Here is a 16,806-nt window from a genome sequence, read left to right as displayed (position 1 = left end):
GCTGCCTCATAAAAATGATAATGTGAGTGATAGTAAACTTGATCCTGATACAGGTCTCTATTATGGACTGAGAGTGAGAGGGGGACAGGGAGAGAGGAATCATGGTTGGGGAAATGGGAAGGGAGAGGGGAGGGAGTGGGAAGCACCAGAGAGATCTGCAGTAATGATCAATACACCAATTGTTTGGAATCAAATGACCTTATCTACTGTCTCAGAGCTGGATGTGCTTGCACCCACGCCACACTGCCCCCCCCACCCCGGTACTCTTCTGCCACCTGTCCCACACCCCTCCCATGGCACTCAAACATTGTCACTCCCAACTTCCTTTGCTCCCGCCAGATTGACAAACTTGCCCTCCGCTCATGCTGACAAATACAGTACTGTGCAAAAATCTTAGGCGCACTAGCCATATCGATGTGTCTCAGACTTTTGCACACTACTGTTCACTCAGTGGCCACTTTATGAGGTACACCTTCCACCTGCTTGGTAACGCAAGCATCTAATCAGCCGATCGTGTAGCAGCAACTCAAAGGGTGAAAGCATGCAGACAGTTTGAAGAGATTCATATATTCAGACCAAACAGCATAATGGAGAAGAAATGTGATTTGAGATGAGCTTGACGGTTGGAATATTTGTTGCTGCCAGGCAGACTGGTAAGAGCGTCTCAGAAGATGCTGATCTCCTGGGATTTTCATACGCAATAGTTTCTAGAGTTCCCAGAGAACGGTGAGAAAAGCAGGGCAATCTTTCAATAAGCAGCAGTTCTGTGGGTGAGAAATGCACAACTGGTTCAAGCTGACAGGAAGGCAGCAGTAACCACATGTTACACTAGTAGTGAGCACAACACGTCACAAAGCAGCAGAAGATCACACCAGTTTCTGTTCCTGTCAGCTAAGAACAGGAAACCGAGGCTACAGTGGGGCACAGACTCACCAATACCGGACAGTGTAAGATTGGAAAACCATCGCCTGCTCTGACAAATCTCGATTTCTGTTGTGATGTGCTGTTGGTGGTGTCAGAATTTGACGTAAACAACATGAATCCGTGGATCCATCCTGCCTGTGTCAATGATTCAGGCTGCTGGTGGTGTAATGGTGTGGGGAACGTTCTCTTGGCGAACATTAGGCCCTTTAATACCAATTAAATGCCACAGCCTACCATGCCACGAAGAATTCAGGCTGTTCTGGGTGCAAAAGGGGGTACTACCAGTACCAGAAAGGTGTACCTAATAAAGTGGCCACTGAGTCCTTCTTCAGAGTTTTGAAATTTGACTGCAAATGCAGTTGTGGGATTGCAAAGATTATAGAGCATTTGCTTTTAGTAGTTTATTATCTTGTCAACTTGGGTCACCAGTATCATAACTATCGTTAATATCTCCTGGAGTTTGTGAAGACAATCAAGCTTTGTAAAAATCTGTGCCGCTTGATAAGATCAGTAGAGAGATGACTGAAATGTAGTTATGTTATCTCCAATAACAATTTTTTGGAGAACATTATGTTGTATTTTCTCACACAAAGAAAAAACTGAGGTTAACAGCATCAAGAGGAGGCTACCCACTGATTACACAATACCCAGAAATGCTTCTGGCTTCTACAAGGCCATTGAAAGGCTTAAAGTGATAGCAGGATGCAAGTGGGAGCAGGCTATATTTTATCCTGAGGTCATACTCGGGGTTGTACCACCAGGAGCACATTGGAGACGACGATGTTATCATCTACCTGCTGAACAGACCTGGATAAGCAGGGCAGAACTGTGAGAATCATATTTTTTGAATTCTCAACTGCCTTCAGTACCACACAGCCCTCATTGCTGGGGGAGAAGCTCTGTTCAATTCAGGTTGGTACTTTCATTGTATGCTAGAAAATGGAGTACCTGTCTGGTAGACCACAGTTTGTGCAGCTTCAGAGCTGTGTGTCAGACGGCTATAAGCAGCACTGGGGTCCCACAGGGGACTGTATTGGCTCCCTTCCTGTTTACCCTGTACACCTCGGACTTCCGATACAACACTGAGTCATGTCATCTGCAGAAATTCTCTGATGACTCATCAATATTTGAGTATATAAATGGAGGACGGGAGGATGAACGCTGGGCCCTGTCAGAGGACTTTGTCAAATGGTGCAAGCTGAATCAACTGCAGCTCAACATCGATAAGACAAAGCAGATGGAGTTGGACTTCAGGAAGACTTAGCCTGCACTGCTCCCTGTTACTATTGATGGTGAGGATGTGGATGTGGTGAGGATCTACACGTACCAGGGGGTGCAACTAGATGACAGACTTGAGTGGAGCATCAACACAGAGGCTGTGTACAAGAAGGGCCAGAGTCACCTCTACTTCCTGAGGAGACTGAGGTCCTTTCAAGTATGTTGGCCTCTCCTTCACATGGTCTGCCAGTCTGTTGTCGCCAGTACAATCTTCAGTACAGTGGTGGTGTGCTGGGGCAATGGCATCAACAGAGGTGATGTCAACAGGTTCAATAAACTGATTAGAAAGGCTGGCTCTGTTATAGGAGCCAAACTGAACACACTGGAGGCTGTGGTAGAACAAAGGACCATGTGGAAAATCTTGGCAATTCTGGACAATGTCTCTCGCCCTCTGTGGGCCACCTTGGCTGATCAGAGGAGCACTTTTAGTAATAGAGTAAGACAACTGTGTTGCACTGGAGAACACTACAAGGTCATTCTTACCCTCAGCTATCAGGTTCTATAATGAGTCAACCTATATCCAGGGAAGCGATGACCCCCTCCTGTTAGACTGAGGTTTTTTTTTAAAATTCTTTCTTACTTCTTTGCGATGCTACTGTGACACCTTAATTTCCTTTGGGATCAATAAAGCATCTATCTGTCTATCTATCCATCTACTCTGGTCGTACCCAATCTTCAGTGTTTCCCTTTGCAAGTCTACACCTCCTGCCTGGGATCTGCTGTTAGGAACTTCACTGTGAAAGCCTCCATTTATCATTAAAAGTAAGTCAGATACTGATGTTATTGTTAGGCCATGACTTCTCAATATTAATTACATCCTGTCTGTCTTTTGCAGGAGACAACAGTGTTCTGTATTCCGCATTTTCACGCTGAAGTAATAGAATGGTATATAAGTTATTATCTGTTATACAATAAAAGAGCTTTCTGAACATCTCATATATTTTCATCGGTATATCCCATGAACAAGAACTAAAAGGTCACTAAAATTGTTTTCAACTGTTCTTAAGTAGACCATGCTCAATAATTTCACTGGCATGAAAGGAAGTTGTGCAAATTGATTAACAAACATTGTCTTTGGAGTGTCACGATTCCATTATTTTCCTATGCTTTACTAGCAAGTTGAATATGATCAATACTAGATGAAAAATTTAATTGATGGAGCTTACTGATAGGTGGCTGAAGAGGGTGACCAGTTTTAGCACACCAGCCTGCAGGATGGATATCAGCACTGTCAGCATCAATCCAGTAATCGTAATCATGGTTCCATCCATCAAAATGTATCTGTATAAACAATAAGTTCAAAAACCTTACATCATGGTGAAAGCTAAATATTTGTCAATGAGTAATATTTTCAGATCCATGTTCACCTGAATTAACAACTTAGAGTCAGAAGTTTTAAATTTACTTATGAAAAGAATCTTTCATCATCCCTTTTGCATTTGTTACTATATCACCTACATCACTGGATGGATTTATTTCATTGATGTTTTTGCAAGAGTATGTTTTTCATTTACTAGTGCTTTTGTATTTTCCAAGCTCTCCACATCAGCCTCTGGATACCACCCACAGACCCTGTATAGCAATCTTTTACCCCTTTCCTCCTTCCCCAATTATCTTCCATTGAAATACTTTGTTTGCTCTCAAAGTTCACTGGAGTTTGTAGAATGAGTACAGGTTCTGATCAAAGGGGATTGATCTGAAACATCCTCTATTTTTCTCTCCACTAATCCAATCTAACCATATTCTGCTTTTATTCCAGTGGAAAGAGAGGCACTGACTATTCCTCTTCTGTCTCTTCTACTCTTCTCTTAGGCAGTGGAGTGTGGGCATTTTTTCAATTGTTAACAAAGCACAGAAAAAAATGCTTTTTTTCTTTTTCTTCAAGGGTAACATCTTTTTAAAAATAACTTTGAGCATCCATAACCCCTTTTTTTCCCTCTTTCTGGTAAGGTAAGAAGGGATACTTTCAAACAATGGCCCAAGTGAAAAGCGTTTCACCATTTGGACAGATCAAGTGCCATTGCTGAACCTTGCAAATAGCACACATGGCATCTGCTTAGAATGCACCATCACCATTTATAATAAGTGCTGCTTCTGGGGGTGGGTCGGTGGCAGAGAAAGAGCAAGCATCTTAAAATTCAAAGGTGAATAGAAATTGTACTGTTGAATCAAATTTCAATTCAATAGATGTATACTTGCTGCCCAGGTTAAAACAGGGATCTGTTCCTGAGAATTATTTGTAATCCAAACAATTGGCAAGTCAAAAATGCAGCTACAGATCGAGAGCCCATATAGCAGATGATGCCTCCAGTTGCTAGTATAAACATACTAACACTCATTTCTATTTATGGACTATACATTAACTGAGCACAAGTTATGGATGACAGTATTTTGTGATGCCAAATACAACAATATTTAAAAATATTTTAATATTAGAAGTTTTAACTAATTATGAATGAAGAACACAAGTAACAGTAACAACCAATGCCTAGAGGCCATCACTACACACTAAAGGGACCAATTCACCAGGTACTTCAATTTGAAACAATACATAAACTTAAACAGAGCAAAAACTGGCTGAGAATGTTGGACATAACTTGTTATTTTTTTCTCATATACAGTATAAAATGTTTAATATGATTGGATATTGAAACAAATTGCACTGAGGGCTAGGCAGGCATAGTTTTTTTGAATGTATGATGCTTGCTTCTTAATTGGAACTTTACACCTTTATTAACATGCTGGTTCTATAATCCAAATGCACATTGTATGAACTGAGAAAAAGATGATTAAATGGAAAGTGCAAAGAAGCTACTAAAATTATTTTTGCTTCAGCTGTGTTCAATGTACTTGAAAGGAGATTATAACCTTATCCAAACAGAAAACATCAGCTGCTTGAGTAATCCACTGGACCAACCAGCTATCTTTTTTAAAATCATGCATTTGGAAGAATAAGTAAAGAGGCTGCAGAGGGTTGAAGTCTCAACCAGCTCCATCGTGGACACAACTCTGCCCACCATCGAAGACATCTTTGAGAGGCAGTGCCTCAAGAAACTGGCATCCATCATTAATCATTCTGACATTTCAACCACAATTAAATCAAGGCAAGTAACTTGTGCAACAACGCACCAATACTCGGTGATCATCTGTGTCTATGACTGATGCTACTCTAATAAGCATCGGATTCCGCTTGTCAACAACCTCAAATTTCATGTTTGGTAGAAATCCATGTGCAGGCCGCTGAAACAAAACAGAGAAACAAAGACGTATTTAGATAGATTTTTCCCATGCAATCTTCAAAAATCAGATGCCTAGATCATAGTACATCAATTCAAATTTAAACCTTAGTTGGGAAATTTGAAGAGGGGATTAAAATATGAATTTAACAACAGTATTTAAAGTAAAATTTTATTGAAGATGTTTTGTTTATGTATGCTACTGAAATCCAATGACTGAATTAGATCAAGATCTCACTATAATCAATCTCAAACCATTAATTGATTCCAAGACCTCTGTGCACTGAATATTTTTAAACATACAAAGCTGAACAGCAAATGCAGTGTCATCAATAGTACACACTGCTCATCAGGGCCTAATTTCCATTAAATTCACTGATAGGGGCCACTTATCCAGAGGCAAGGCTGCATCAACAAGATTTGGTGAGATTTAAAGGGGAACCCACTGTATAGGTTCTAATTCTGTGGACTCCAGCGCTGGAGGGCAGCTTCCTGTAGCTGATGACCAATGAGCTTCCTAACCGTCGATGCATTTCTCCCCCGGCCCACCACACTCTCCCCTCCAAACTTAACACCTCCTCTGATCCTTGATCCTTCCCATCCTCCACTGAACAATTAATCTTGACCCTTCCAACCTCCTCCTTCCTAATGATGACGTCCTGAGCCCAACCTCCAGCAAACCATACCCAAGATCTAGGTAAATGCTTTTCACTGTTTGCTGTGTGGAGGAAAAGAATTTGAGTCCATAAACTTGTAAGCCTTACTTTATTGAAAACATCATCTCTAGCTTTGTGCGCAATGGGATATTGAAGCACAAACTTATTTTGGTCCATCGGACATCATCTGTTTAACTTAGCTTTCCAGGCACTAAAAACTTTGAGCCGCCATATTTTATTGTAAAAATAAAACTTCTATGAATTAGAATTATATAAGATTACTTTTAGCTCATGCTCACATTGGTTTTCATGTTAAGATCAGTTTTTACAACGAGTTTCAGATACTGGGCAAGATACAATTAAAATGCAATAAACACCACATAATTAAATTTGGCAGTGATTTTCACAGCATCAAAATTTACTGAGCAACTGAAAAAGATTCCGTTTGTTATAAATTTGATGTTAATATATTAAAATCACCGCAGTTTATTACTAATTTACTTACAGATTTAAAAGCCCGTGCAGGTGCAGGTAAAGAGTTCGTTTCTTCTAAGTATTTCTCCCATGAAAAATGCTTAGGATCATGATAATCTAAATAAATTAAATTAACATTTCATGAGGAATCCAAAATAATTTCCTTAAATCAATTAACTTTTACGGTATTGGGACAATCATTTTCAGATTGCAACTGCCAATACAAGAAATGCACGCATAACTTTGTTGAAATATCACATTATTTTAGTTGGTTTACAATGTTTAAATATCAACTTCTTTTTAAAACACATTAAATCATATTCACTTGCTTCTTTGAATTCCGCTTACAAATGCATATTGTGAATGTCTAATCTGAATGGGAATAAAGTGATTCTGCTCATTAACATTTTTACAGGATCTCTAAGGAAATTATTTTAAAGTGCTTATGTCTTACCATGGGAGGTCATGTCATCTAAGTCAATTCATTCTTACTTGCAGTGAATGTACCAAATTTCAAAGCTGCTGCTTAAATACACCATTTACCAGATACCAAAGATTAAATAAAAGCATTTAATATTAGTTATCTGTACTTTTAACATGCAACAATTATTAGTTAAGATATTTTCATTGTTCAAATATTTCCCAATACAAGATATTTATTGGGAAATTTGCGATTACTTATCTGTTATTGCACCTACCCCTATTCCTGATGCACAAACTGTACTTGACAACTAAATACACGACACTAAATACAGACCATGTGGATGCAATAATCTGAATATGCATCACAATTCAGTGACAAAGAAAGTCCAAATTTTGCACTGGTTTGTTTAGGTATACACCATTTTGTTTAAATAAAGATTTGAAATAAAAAAATCACACTTTTGCTCGGTGCAAAAAAAATATGTCCATACGTTGTGAAGTTAGGCATTGGTCAGCAAGTCCAGGAAGATATTAGAATTTATAGACCTTATAAAGCTTACCAACGTGCAAAGCTTCATATCAAGGCAACAAGGCCACAAAATCTGCCCTACATAACTTTCTGAATAAATCAAGGTATTGAAGACATTCACCTGGTGGGATTGTAAGGATTTTCCCGTGCTGCTGGCACCATCCAACTGGGTGAATGTAAGGACTAGTAGCATCACACCTAAAAAAATAAACACAGCCCGTAGTAACCAAATGACAATACATTGTTGCCATAAATACAATAGGTTATTAATCACCATTACAACTGGAAATTACCTACTTATTCACAGTATTTTTTTTTACATTTTTACGCAAATTACAACTTACAAAAAACAGTTATGCATCCCACCTCCCTAAAGGGATTTTAACCAAGTAATTTAACACGGATGATGTTTACAATCAGCAGCTGGCATTGGCAATGATTGGTTAGACGGAGCAACCCCACAACAGTAATCCCTTACAGCTGAGGAAAAGCAGACCGATTTTAAATTGCATCGTATCATAAAGGCAAATTTTCCATTGAATCATTCAAGTAGATTGAGACTTAACAACAGCGCTATTAAAATTGAAATTTTGCAATTAATCACAATATTTTTCTTGCTTTGACAGCACTACTCAATATTAGATAACACCCAGACCATGATTCTGACAATAATAGAAGCTCTGGAGAACCATCTTGTACATGTGTAAGATCCTCTCGGCACATTCACTGAAATTAGAAGGTACCTGGGTGGGCTCAATGCTGCGTCTGCCTGGCAGATCCATTTCTTTCCAGATGCCTCACTATTTCTTCTGTAATGATAGCCTCAATCATTTTCCCCAGCTGCAGATGTAAAACTAACTGACCAACAGTTACCTGGAGGTACAGGGAGCCTGAAGGCCCACTCTCGACAATTTAAGAACAGCTTCTTCCCCTCCACTAGGTTTCTGAATGGTCCATGAATATTACCTCACTGTTTTGTATTATTATTTTTTTATAGATTCTTATTGTAATTTACAGTGATTTTTATGTGTTGTACTGTACTGCAACTGCAGAACAATGTGACACCATATGGAGGGCTATATGGGAGGGAAGGCTTAGATTGAACTTATAGTAGGTTAAAGGGTGGGCACAACATCGTGGACCAAAGGCCTGTACCATGATGTATTGTTGTACAGGTCTGTGATAATAAATCTGATTCTGATTAACATCAGCGTTAGATCTTCAGCACTTAGAATTCTGTTTTCTTATTCCCAGTCATTGACTCATACAGCACGGTAATAGGTTCTTCAGCCCAATGAGGTCATGCTAAACACTTAGACCTAAGCACCTTTTATTCTCCCTATACTTCCATCTAATCCTCCCCTCCAATATTCTACCAATTATTGACAAACTAGCATCAGTGGTGACAGTGATTCTATACTTTAGGCATTACCTCCGGTTAGTAAATGTGAAGGCATCTCCCTGCCACTCAAATAGAAACTCAATTATTTTATGAGATTATCTAAGAATATATTTTATCAAAAATCGTGCTAATTGTAGCAGAGATTTGCCCTCGAGGTATGAAAGGGACACTGTATTTCTAGAAAGGTGTACATTAGTAGCAAGGAGCATTTATTTATTCTAAGCAGGATGGCACCTAACTTCTACTAATCTTATAATATTTACATGCAAAATAAAAATATTTGCCAGCACAGAAAAATATTGGTACTTGTTTGTGAGGGAGGTCAAATCAAAATTAACTTTAGGCTGTTGAAACTGGATTCTTGCCATCAGTATTGCTTTTGATCACTATTTTAATTGCAGCAGGTACTTGTAGGCTTTCACCTAGAAGTTGTGCAGAAGTATTTCCAGTGGAATCTAATGTCACCAGTTAAAGAATCAATATATTTAAAAGTTTAGAATAGATCAACTGTGAACTTTTCTGCAATCCTTGGAGTCAAATCACACAATGGAATAAAACTGGAGTTCTATTGCCCTCTTGTGGTTAGAATAAATTTGATTTGTTCCCCCCACCCCCCCGCCCCCCCCCCGCCAAAACAACATTCACAAAGGATATATAGATACAAAAGTACAATTTCCTCACCAGTAGTCATAACTTTCATCCCAGTTGTCAAAATGCACCAGGAAACGATTATCAACCATATCGGAAACCGTCGCCACACAAATAAACTCTGGATTCTTTTTATCGACAGCTTCCAGTTTCATACCCAATCGAAAGCCCAATGGTGTAATTGTCTGAAGCAAATATATTTAAAAATACACTTATTTTAACAATAAAGGCGCATCATATGCTTCCTCCATAAATGTAGCAGAACTACAAATGTTATTAGTTCAATGGAAAATTTTCCATTGAGCTGCAGTTTACTGAGATCACAGCTCACAAAACCAGACTGGATTTTCTGATTGATAATTTATCCATCCTAGAATTACATTTGCAACTGCTGAACAATTTTAGTGTGTTAATCAAAACTAAGTCTTCTGTATTCTTTAAAACAGAATATTTGATTTTTACTTAAATAAAATGCTGAGCCGTAAAGGAAATAAATAAATGCATTTTACATTAAAATGTCAGGGATACAGTTCATTATTTGCTGTAAACAGACCAGATAGTTTTCTACCAGTCATTCCATTCAAACAGCAGTTTCGCTGTATCGGGGAATTCCTTCTGTAAAACTGTAATTTTCCAAGAGTAAATCACTGCTTTTACTAGGATGCTGCCTGGATTAGAGAGCAGGTTTTGTGAGGAAAGACTGAGTAAGCTAGAGTTTTTCTTTTCGGAAGGAGGATGAGCAGAGACTTGAAAGAGGTGTGTAAGGCAGTAAGAGGTAAGGCGATAGAAACATAGACATAGAAAATAGGTGCAGGAATAGGCCATTCGGCCCTTTGAGCCCACACCGCCTTTCAGTATGATCATGGCTGATCATCCAACTCAGAACCCTGTACCTGCTTTCTCTCCATACCCCCGATCCCTTTAGCCACAAGGGCCATATCTAACTTCCTCTTAAATATAGCCAATGAACCGGCCTCAACTGTTTCCTGTGGCAGAGAATTCCACAGATTCACCACTCTCTGTGTGAAGAAGTTTTTCCTCATCTCAGTCCTAAAAGGCTTCCCCTTTATCCTTAAACTGTGACCCCTCGTTCTGGACTTCCCCATCATCGGAAACAATCTTCCTGTATCTAGCCTGTCCAATCCATTTAGAATTTTATACATTTCAATAAGATCCCCCCTCAATCTTCTAATAGCCAACAGTAAGAACTGCCATTCATAGAATGTCAGAGGAGAACAAAATCAAGCCAAGTGAAAACAAATCCATTCCAAAATACAAAATGTATGGGTAAAGTACACACAAATATTTACGAACTGAAAGAACGAGAGCTGATCTTGCTCGCTCTCCGCGGAGGTCATCTCCATGGCATGAGGCTATGAAGACTGTTCTGGGTATTGTACTCTGTGCCTACTAACATGGTGAACTGATAAGTGAGGCTTTGGGCCTACTCCAGGCAGCTCCAGGGTTTGGAACTGAGGACTCAAATTTTGGTTTGGAATGCTGTTGCTCACTTCAATTGTTTGCAAGATTTTTTCCCCCTCTTGCTCATTAAGTGTTGGTCTTTTATTTTTATTTTCTTTAATTGTGTTCTTTTGGGTTTCTTGCTGTGTGTTTACCTGCGAACAAGCAAATCTCAAGGTTGTATAATTTTTTGATAATAAATGAATCTTGAAAATAGCTCACTACTTCCGGAATACTCCTGCTGTAACTTCACTGGAATGATAAAGGGGACAGATTTTAGGCTTGGATCAGCTACTAGTCTTGAAAGAAAACTTGCCTTCACTACAGTAAAAAGTGGAATCACATCCTGTCCTACATAGTAGTAGAGTCTCCTAGCAACTTAATTTTTCATAGTACACAACTTCGCATCCAATGACCAAACAGTATAGTGCTGTTTAAATTCACAATCACCTCCCCAGAAAGCTGCTTAAAAATACAGTGTACACACTGTGAAAACATTAAAAAGATTCAATGGAACAATGATGAACTTGCACAAAAAAAATTAAGCAGCAAAAATTACTGGGTGATTCAGGTGGCCATTAGTGTGCATCAAATATTGGCTCTGAAACTGATCTAACTTTTCTCTATACTTGACTGTCTAAATAATTTGACTTTGCAAGTATTTCATTACATTCTTGAATTAAATACAAAATCTGAATTCATTTACTGCTGAACCACTCTCTAAAAGTCAATGTTGACATTTTTCCTACTTAAAAATATTGTGTTTATATCGGAGGGTAGAAGGTGTTTTTAAAGAGGGAAAAGTTAGGAGACTTCTGACTTCTCTGGGTACAGAAACTGTTAGTACTTTAGCTTGATGGTTCAGGTTCTGGAAACTGGGAGACCCATGGAGATGGTGCCCATCCCCTCTGAGGTTGTCTACCTATATTCTACCAGGTGACACATGGGGTCTTGTTCAGTAAAATTTGCTGAGGAAAGATATAGAGCTCCGTCTATTAAGGCCACCAAGGCCTGCAAACGCCAGAATCACCCACACCCAATTCAGATATTACAAGCATTGTAAATCTCCCACAGACCCCTGTCCCCACCAGGCTGTTAAAATGGGGCTAGGAGAGGTAAAATTTGATTTTTGATTCACAAATAGTATAATCCCTCCTTGTGGTAGCTGGACATTCCACAACTGATACTACAGCAGCTGAGGACATCCCGTCAATTTTCAAACCACTGCGCTGAAAAACCCGTTGCTTTTTACCGTGTTTTGGTTTTCAAACAGAGACTTGGGAACAGCTTGAGCCTTGCACATCTTCAGGTATGTCGGCCAGTTAAACTCATCTTCTCTGTACCCTGAGCAGATAAAGTTAACACTCAATTTGACAAACTCATATGCACCAACCTATCAAAAGGTCCCAAGAGAGACATGTTCCATAAAGGAAAACAACTTCAGTGCTCGTCTTGATGCCAACTTGCTGCCAAATCCCAATTTCAAATCGGAATGTCAAACAGACATTTCAAAAAGCTACCTTGCAATATGCCGACAACGTTAGTAAAGATCCATGGTACCAGGGCATAATTCAGTGGCATAGGAACAAGATTAAAAAATCCTCTGCTATGCAAAAGGTATCTGGCAAAAAAAAGTCGGTTTATTTCTATTTAATATAGTGCATAATTTTAAAGAGTTAAGTAGGCTGGGATGTTTCAAATTTTTTAAAGATTTTTTTTAAAAACAGAAAAATCACAATTCGATTACATCATGAACATATGTACCTTCAGCCATCAATGCTGCTTGCTAAGCTCCACTGATAATTTGACAAGGACAATGAGGGGCATGAGAATCATTCACATTATAGCTATCAGTTCACAGAAAGTAATCAGCGACTGACATTTAAGGTGGTCTGTTCATTTTGTGCATAGATCTCATCAAATGAAAGCTGATTAAAAAAAAACACCCATCAATATTTTCACATGGTGGAATGGTGGACAATATCACTTCATAAGCATTGAATGCAGATGGTTACCCAATGATGTAATTATTTATTATTGGGCATGCAAATATTATTTAAAAATATATATCTATATAGTTTAGTCAGCAATATTTAATCTGTGTCAGCAATATTTAATCTGCGTCAGCAATATTTAATCTGCACTCGCTAAGGCAATGAATCTGAAGTTATTGCTTCTTCACTGCTGATACTAATTAGAATATTATATCAGTTTGTTGTAGAGATTTGAGGAAAATATTTTGTTGCTTTAATCTGACAAGGAGATATAAGTATCTCAATAAAATAGTCTAATTCCTATGTATTTTCTTTGTTTCATCTCAATTGTACTGAAGAGTTTCATTCTGTTGTTCGGATTGGTTTATGAAAAATATTGATTCAAAGACCTTAAATTCTCTGTCAGTCCTCGAATGGAAACTTGCCAATTCAGCATCTTTTTTCAGCTGGCCTGGACATCTTCCAAAACAAACATCTAATGAACTGATTCTGTTCACAACAAAAACATCAACATGTTCAAGAAATGAAAATTTACCTAAGATTGGGACTTCTTCTGTTTCTCAATAAACACACCAAACCAGGTGCAGCAAAAATACTTAGCCATTTTATGACACCAGAAAAAAAGAAAAAAGTTCAATTTTAATCACAAAAATCCATCAGTGTGCTGCTCTAATTTCTCTGCAAAAATTGAACAACAATGTTCAGAATACCTTTTTAATTGCCTTGGTAATTTTAACCTTCTAGTACAGCCGGAGGAGGGCAAACTGTTTAGAATAAAACATGAAGATTCAATTGCACTAGCTCTTCAAAATATAAGCAACATAAACCTAAGGGTCTTTAGCCCAAAACATTAATTTTGTTTCTCTTCCCACAGATGCTGTCTGATCTGATGGGTGCTTATAACATTACTATTGGAATGAGATGCACCAATCATTTAAAAAAATAATCCTTGCAGTTTAACTCAACTATTAATTTTAATGAAGGCAAGCTGAATTTCCCACATCTGCTGAGTCTGACTGCTAAGTAAAAGCACAAATTGCTAGGAATATTGGGCAAGTGCCTTTCCAACACTGCAAGTACAGAAAGTACAGGAGTATCTGCTCTTAACTGACCATCCGAATTAAGCATTTGAATCAATCCCATACTAAATTAATCCGTCCTTTTCTTCAAAGGGAACTTGATGATCACTCCCCTTCCACTCTCATACAACTTGTTAGTTTGGTCCGATCCCTAGCTAGTTAGTTCTCCAAAATTCAGGCAATCAGTCCAGCTAGCTGCACTCATGAGAAAAAATGGCCATAAACGATAAGCACGAAACCTTCCCATAGATGCATTCAAATGAAAAATGGAGTATAAATTTACAATTATGACAATGCTTCCATATGTGAGATAGGACAGTGTTGATGAGCTAGGTGCTCTTTTCCTGTCCCGTTATGTTCAGAACATTCACAGGGTTCAAGTCCAAAGCAAAACAGCAAGGAAAATCATAAATTTGTGGTTCATTTAGATGTTACTTTTGGCAGTAAATACTGTCAATTTTCATGGCACATTCAAGCTTGAGGTATCCAATCAATCTTCAAAAGAAAACATGAGGTAATTTTTTATCATTTTAAGTGATTAAAGACAGCAATTTACCCTCATTGATAGTAGTACCCAATGAACATTTAATAAGATGATTTGGAAAACAATCCAAACAAATTATGTCTGAAACTTACCTCTGGGAGGATTAAGCTTATGTCCAGTTTTCTCACACCATCCAACAGGATGAATGTCTGGCGAGTCTGCGTTTACCCAGAAGTCATAGCAATCAGCATATTTGTCAAAGTGGAGCCTTATTCTGTAGCCAGACACCTGAGAAGTCAGATTATTTGTAGATCACCCATTAACCTTTTCAAAACATTCATCATTTAAGCTATTTTAACTCTTAAAATGTAAAGACAAGGAGTGAAAATGAATATTACATAATCAAGGGAGTGGTTAAAAAAAAAGACAAAAGGAATGTGAAATGGAGCTTCTAATTCCATGAAGACCCGTTGTTTTGCCCTTGGTAAAGTTTGATCAGCATAGTCACGTATTCTCGAAAATGCAACATCCATATTGATATCATAAGAAAGCAGTTGGTTACATCGCCACAAATCCTAAGCTATAAAACCAAAGCATGGCTATGTGATAGGCCTTTTGGCACCAATGACTAATGGGGATCAGAGAGTAGTTGGAGTCCTCTTTGCTGATTCAAAAATCTGAATGGGTTGGGGATACTCCGGAAGTTACTCATGGAGTGAAGCAAATGGCTCCAATCCCAGGTTTTGCAAAAGTGCCTGGAAAAGTCATAGACAATCAGATTCAAGTGCCTCCATAATTTTGGTAAGGCAGATATTTCAGTTTGAAAATGAAACAAGAAGCAACAGTAGATTTTCTTTATAAATCTCCGTGTTTCAGTCTTGCAGAAGGTGAGGGAGAGATGGAGGCAAGAGGTACAAATCTAGCCTCTGAAATGTCTTCCTTCTTCTAGAAATATGGCTACCTATTTACCATAGTGAACAGAACCCACGAGGGGAGACATACTTGTACACACTGTCTCACTTGACAAATTCTGGTTAATTTCACATACTTCACAAAAATCACTACGCTCTGTCTGCCAAAGAAAGCAGGATCTCCCAATGGCTACACATTTTAATTCCACATCCCATTCCCATTCTGATATGTCTAACCATGGCCTCCTCTACAGTCAAGATGAAGCCACACTCAGGTTGGAGGAACAACACCTTATATTCCGTCTGGGTATCCTTCAACCTGATGGCATGAACATTAATTTCTCTAACTTCCATTGATGCCACTCCTCCCCTTCTTACCCCCATCCCTTATTTATTTATTATTCTCACCCCCTTTTTTCCCTCTCCTTTTTTTTCCTTTTTTCCCTCTCTCTGCCCCTCTCACAATCACTCCCCTCTCCCTTTCTTTCTCCCTAGGCCTCCCGGACCATGATCCTTTCCTTTCTCCAGCTGTGTATCCCTTTTGCCAATCTACTTTCCAGCTCCTCATCCTGTCTTCTCCTATCATTTCACATTTCCCCGTGCCCCTCCTACTTTCAAATCTCTTACTATCACTTCTTTCAGTTAGTCCTGACAAAGAGTCTTGGCCCAAAATATCCACTGTACTTCTTCCTATAGATGCTGCCTAGCCTGCTGTGTTCCACCAGCATTTTGTGTATTACCTATAAAACAAGATTTGTCTGATACATTTCCTATAAACATTTCCCCTCACACACTCTTTAGTATTTGACATTTCCACCCTGAGTAAAAGGGCCGTCTACTCTACCTGTGCCTCCCAGAATTTTAAACTTTCCTTTCAGGTTTCCTCTCAGCCTCTGACAGTGCAGTGAGAAAAAAGAGAACAGTTCAAGTTTGTCAATACTCTCATTGCAGCAAATAAACAGCAATAGGGCAAACAAAACTGCATGCAATAATCTCCATGTGCCCTCACGGGAGTTTTACACAGCTGCAACATGACTTCCTGACTTTATACTCAATGCCCTGACTAATGTAGGCACGCATGAAATACAGAGCCATCAATTGTGTTACCACTATCACAGAGCTATAAGATTTACACCCCAAGATCCCTCTGTCCATCAGTACTCCTAAGGGTCATGCCATTTGCCATAAACTTTCCTCTTACAAAGTGCAACCTCTCATTCTCATTCAGATTAAACTACCTGCCATTTCTAAGTGATCTATATCTTGTTGCAATCCCTTGTAATTATATTACAATCTCATTTTAGTAA

General features: G+C 38.7%; 1 protein-coding gene across 3 annotated transcripts in view; it reads right to left on the bottom strand.

Moving 5' to 3' along the window:
- Positions 1-16,806, bottom strand: part of l3mbtl3 (L3MBTL histone methyl-lysine binding protein 3) — a 158,263-nt gene that overhangs the window by 94,648 nt on the left and 46,809 nt on the right. For all 3 annotated transcript variants that reach the window (XM_059981543.1, XM_059981545.1, XM_059981544.1), the window contains exons 9-15: positions 14,741-14,876; positions 12,284-12,375; positions 9,604-9,755; positions 7,642-7,718; positions 6,600-6,685; positions 5,332-5,442; positions 3,369-3,483 (exon numbers count right to left, since the gene is read on the bottom strand). In XM_059981543.1, the coding sequence (XP_059837526.1) occupies positions 3,369-3,483; positions 5,332-5,442; positions 6,600-6,685; positions 7,642-7,718; positions 9,604-9,755; positions 12,284-12,375; positions 14,741-14,876 (769 nt within the window). The remainder of the gene's footprint in view (positions 1-3,368; positions 3,484-5,331; positions 5,443-6,599; positions 6,686-7,641; positions 7,719-9,603; positions 9,756-12,283; positions 12,376-14,740; positions 14,877-16,806) is intronic.

The sequence above is a fragment of the Hypanus sabinus genome, chromosome 10 (assembly GCF_030144855.1).
Source record: "Hypanus sabinus isolate sHypSab1 chromosome 10, sHypSab1.hap1, whole genome shotgun sequence".
Taxonomy (NCBI): Eukaryota; Metazoa; Chordata; class Chondrichthyes; order Myliobatiformes; family Dasyatidae; genus Hypanus; species Hypanus sabinus.
Note: the sequence above shows the minus strand (reverse complement) of the source record. Positions and strands in the feature narration are given on the sequence as shown.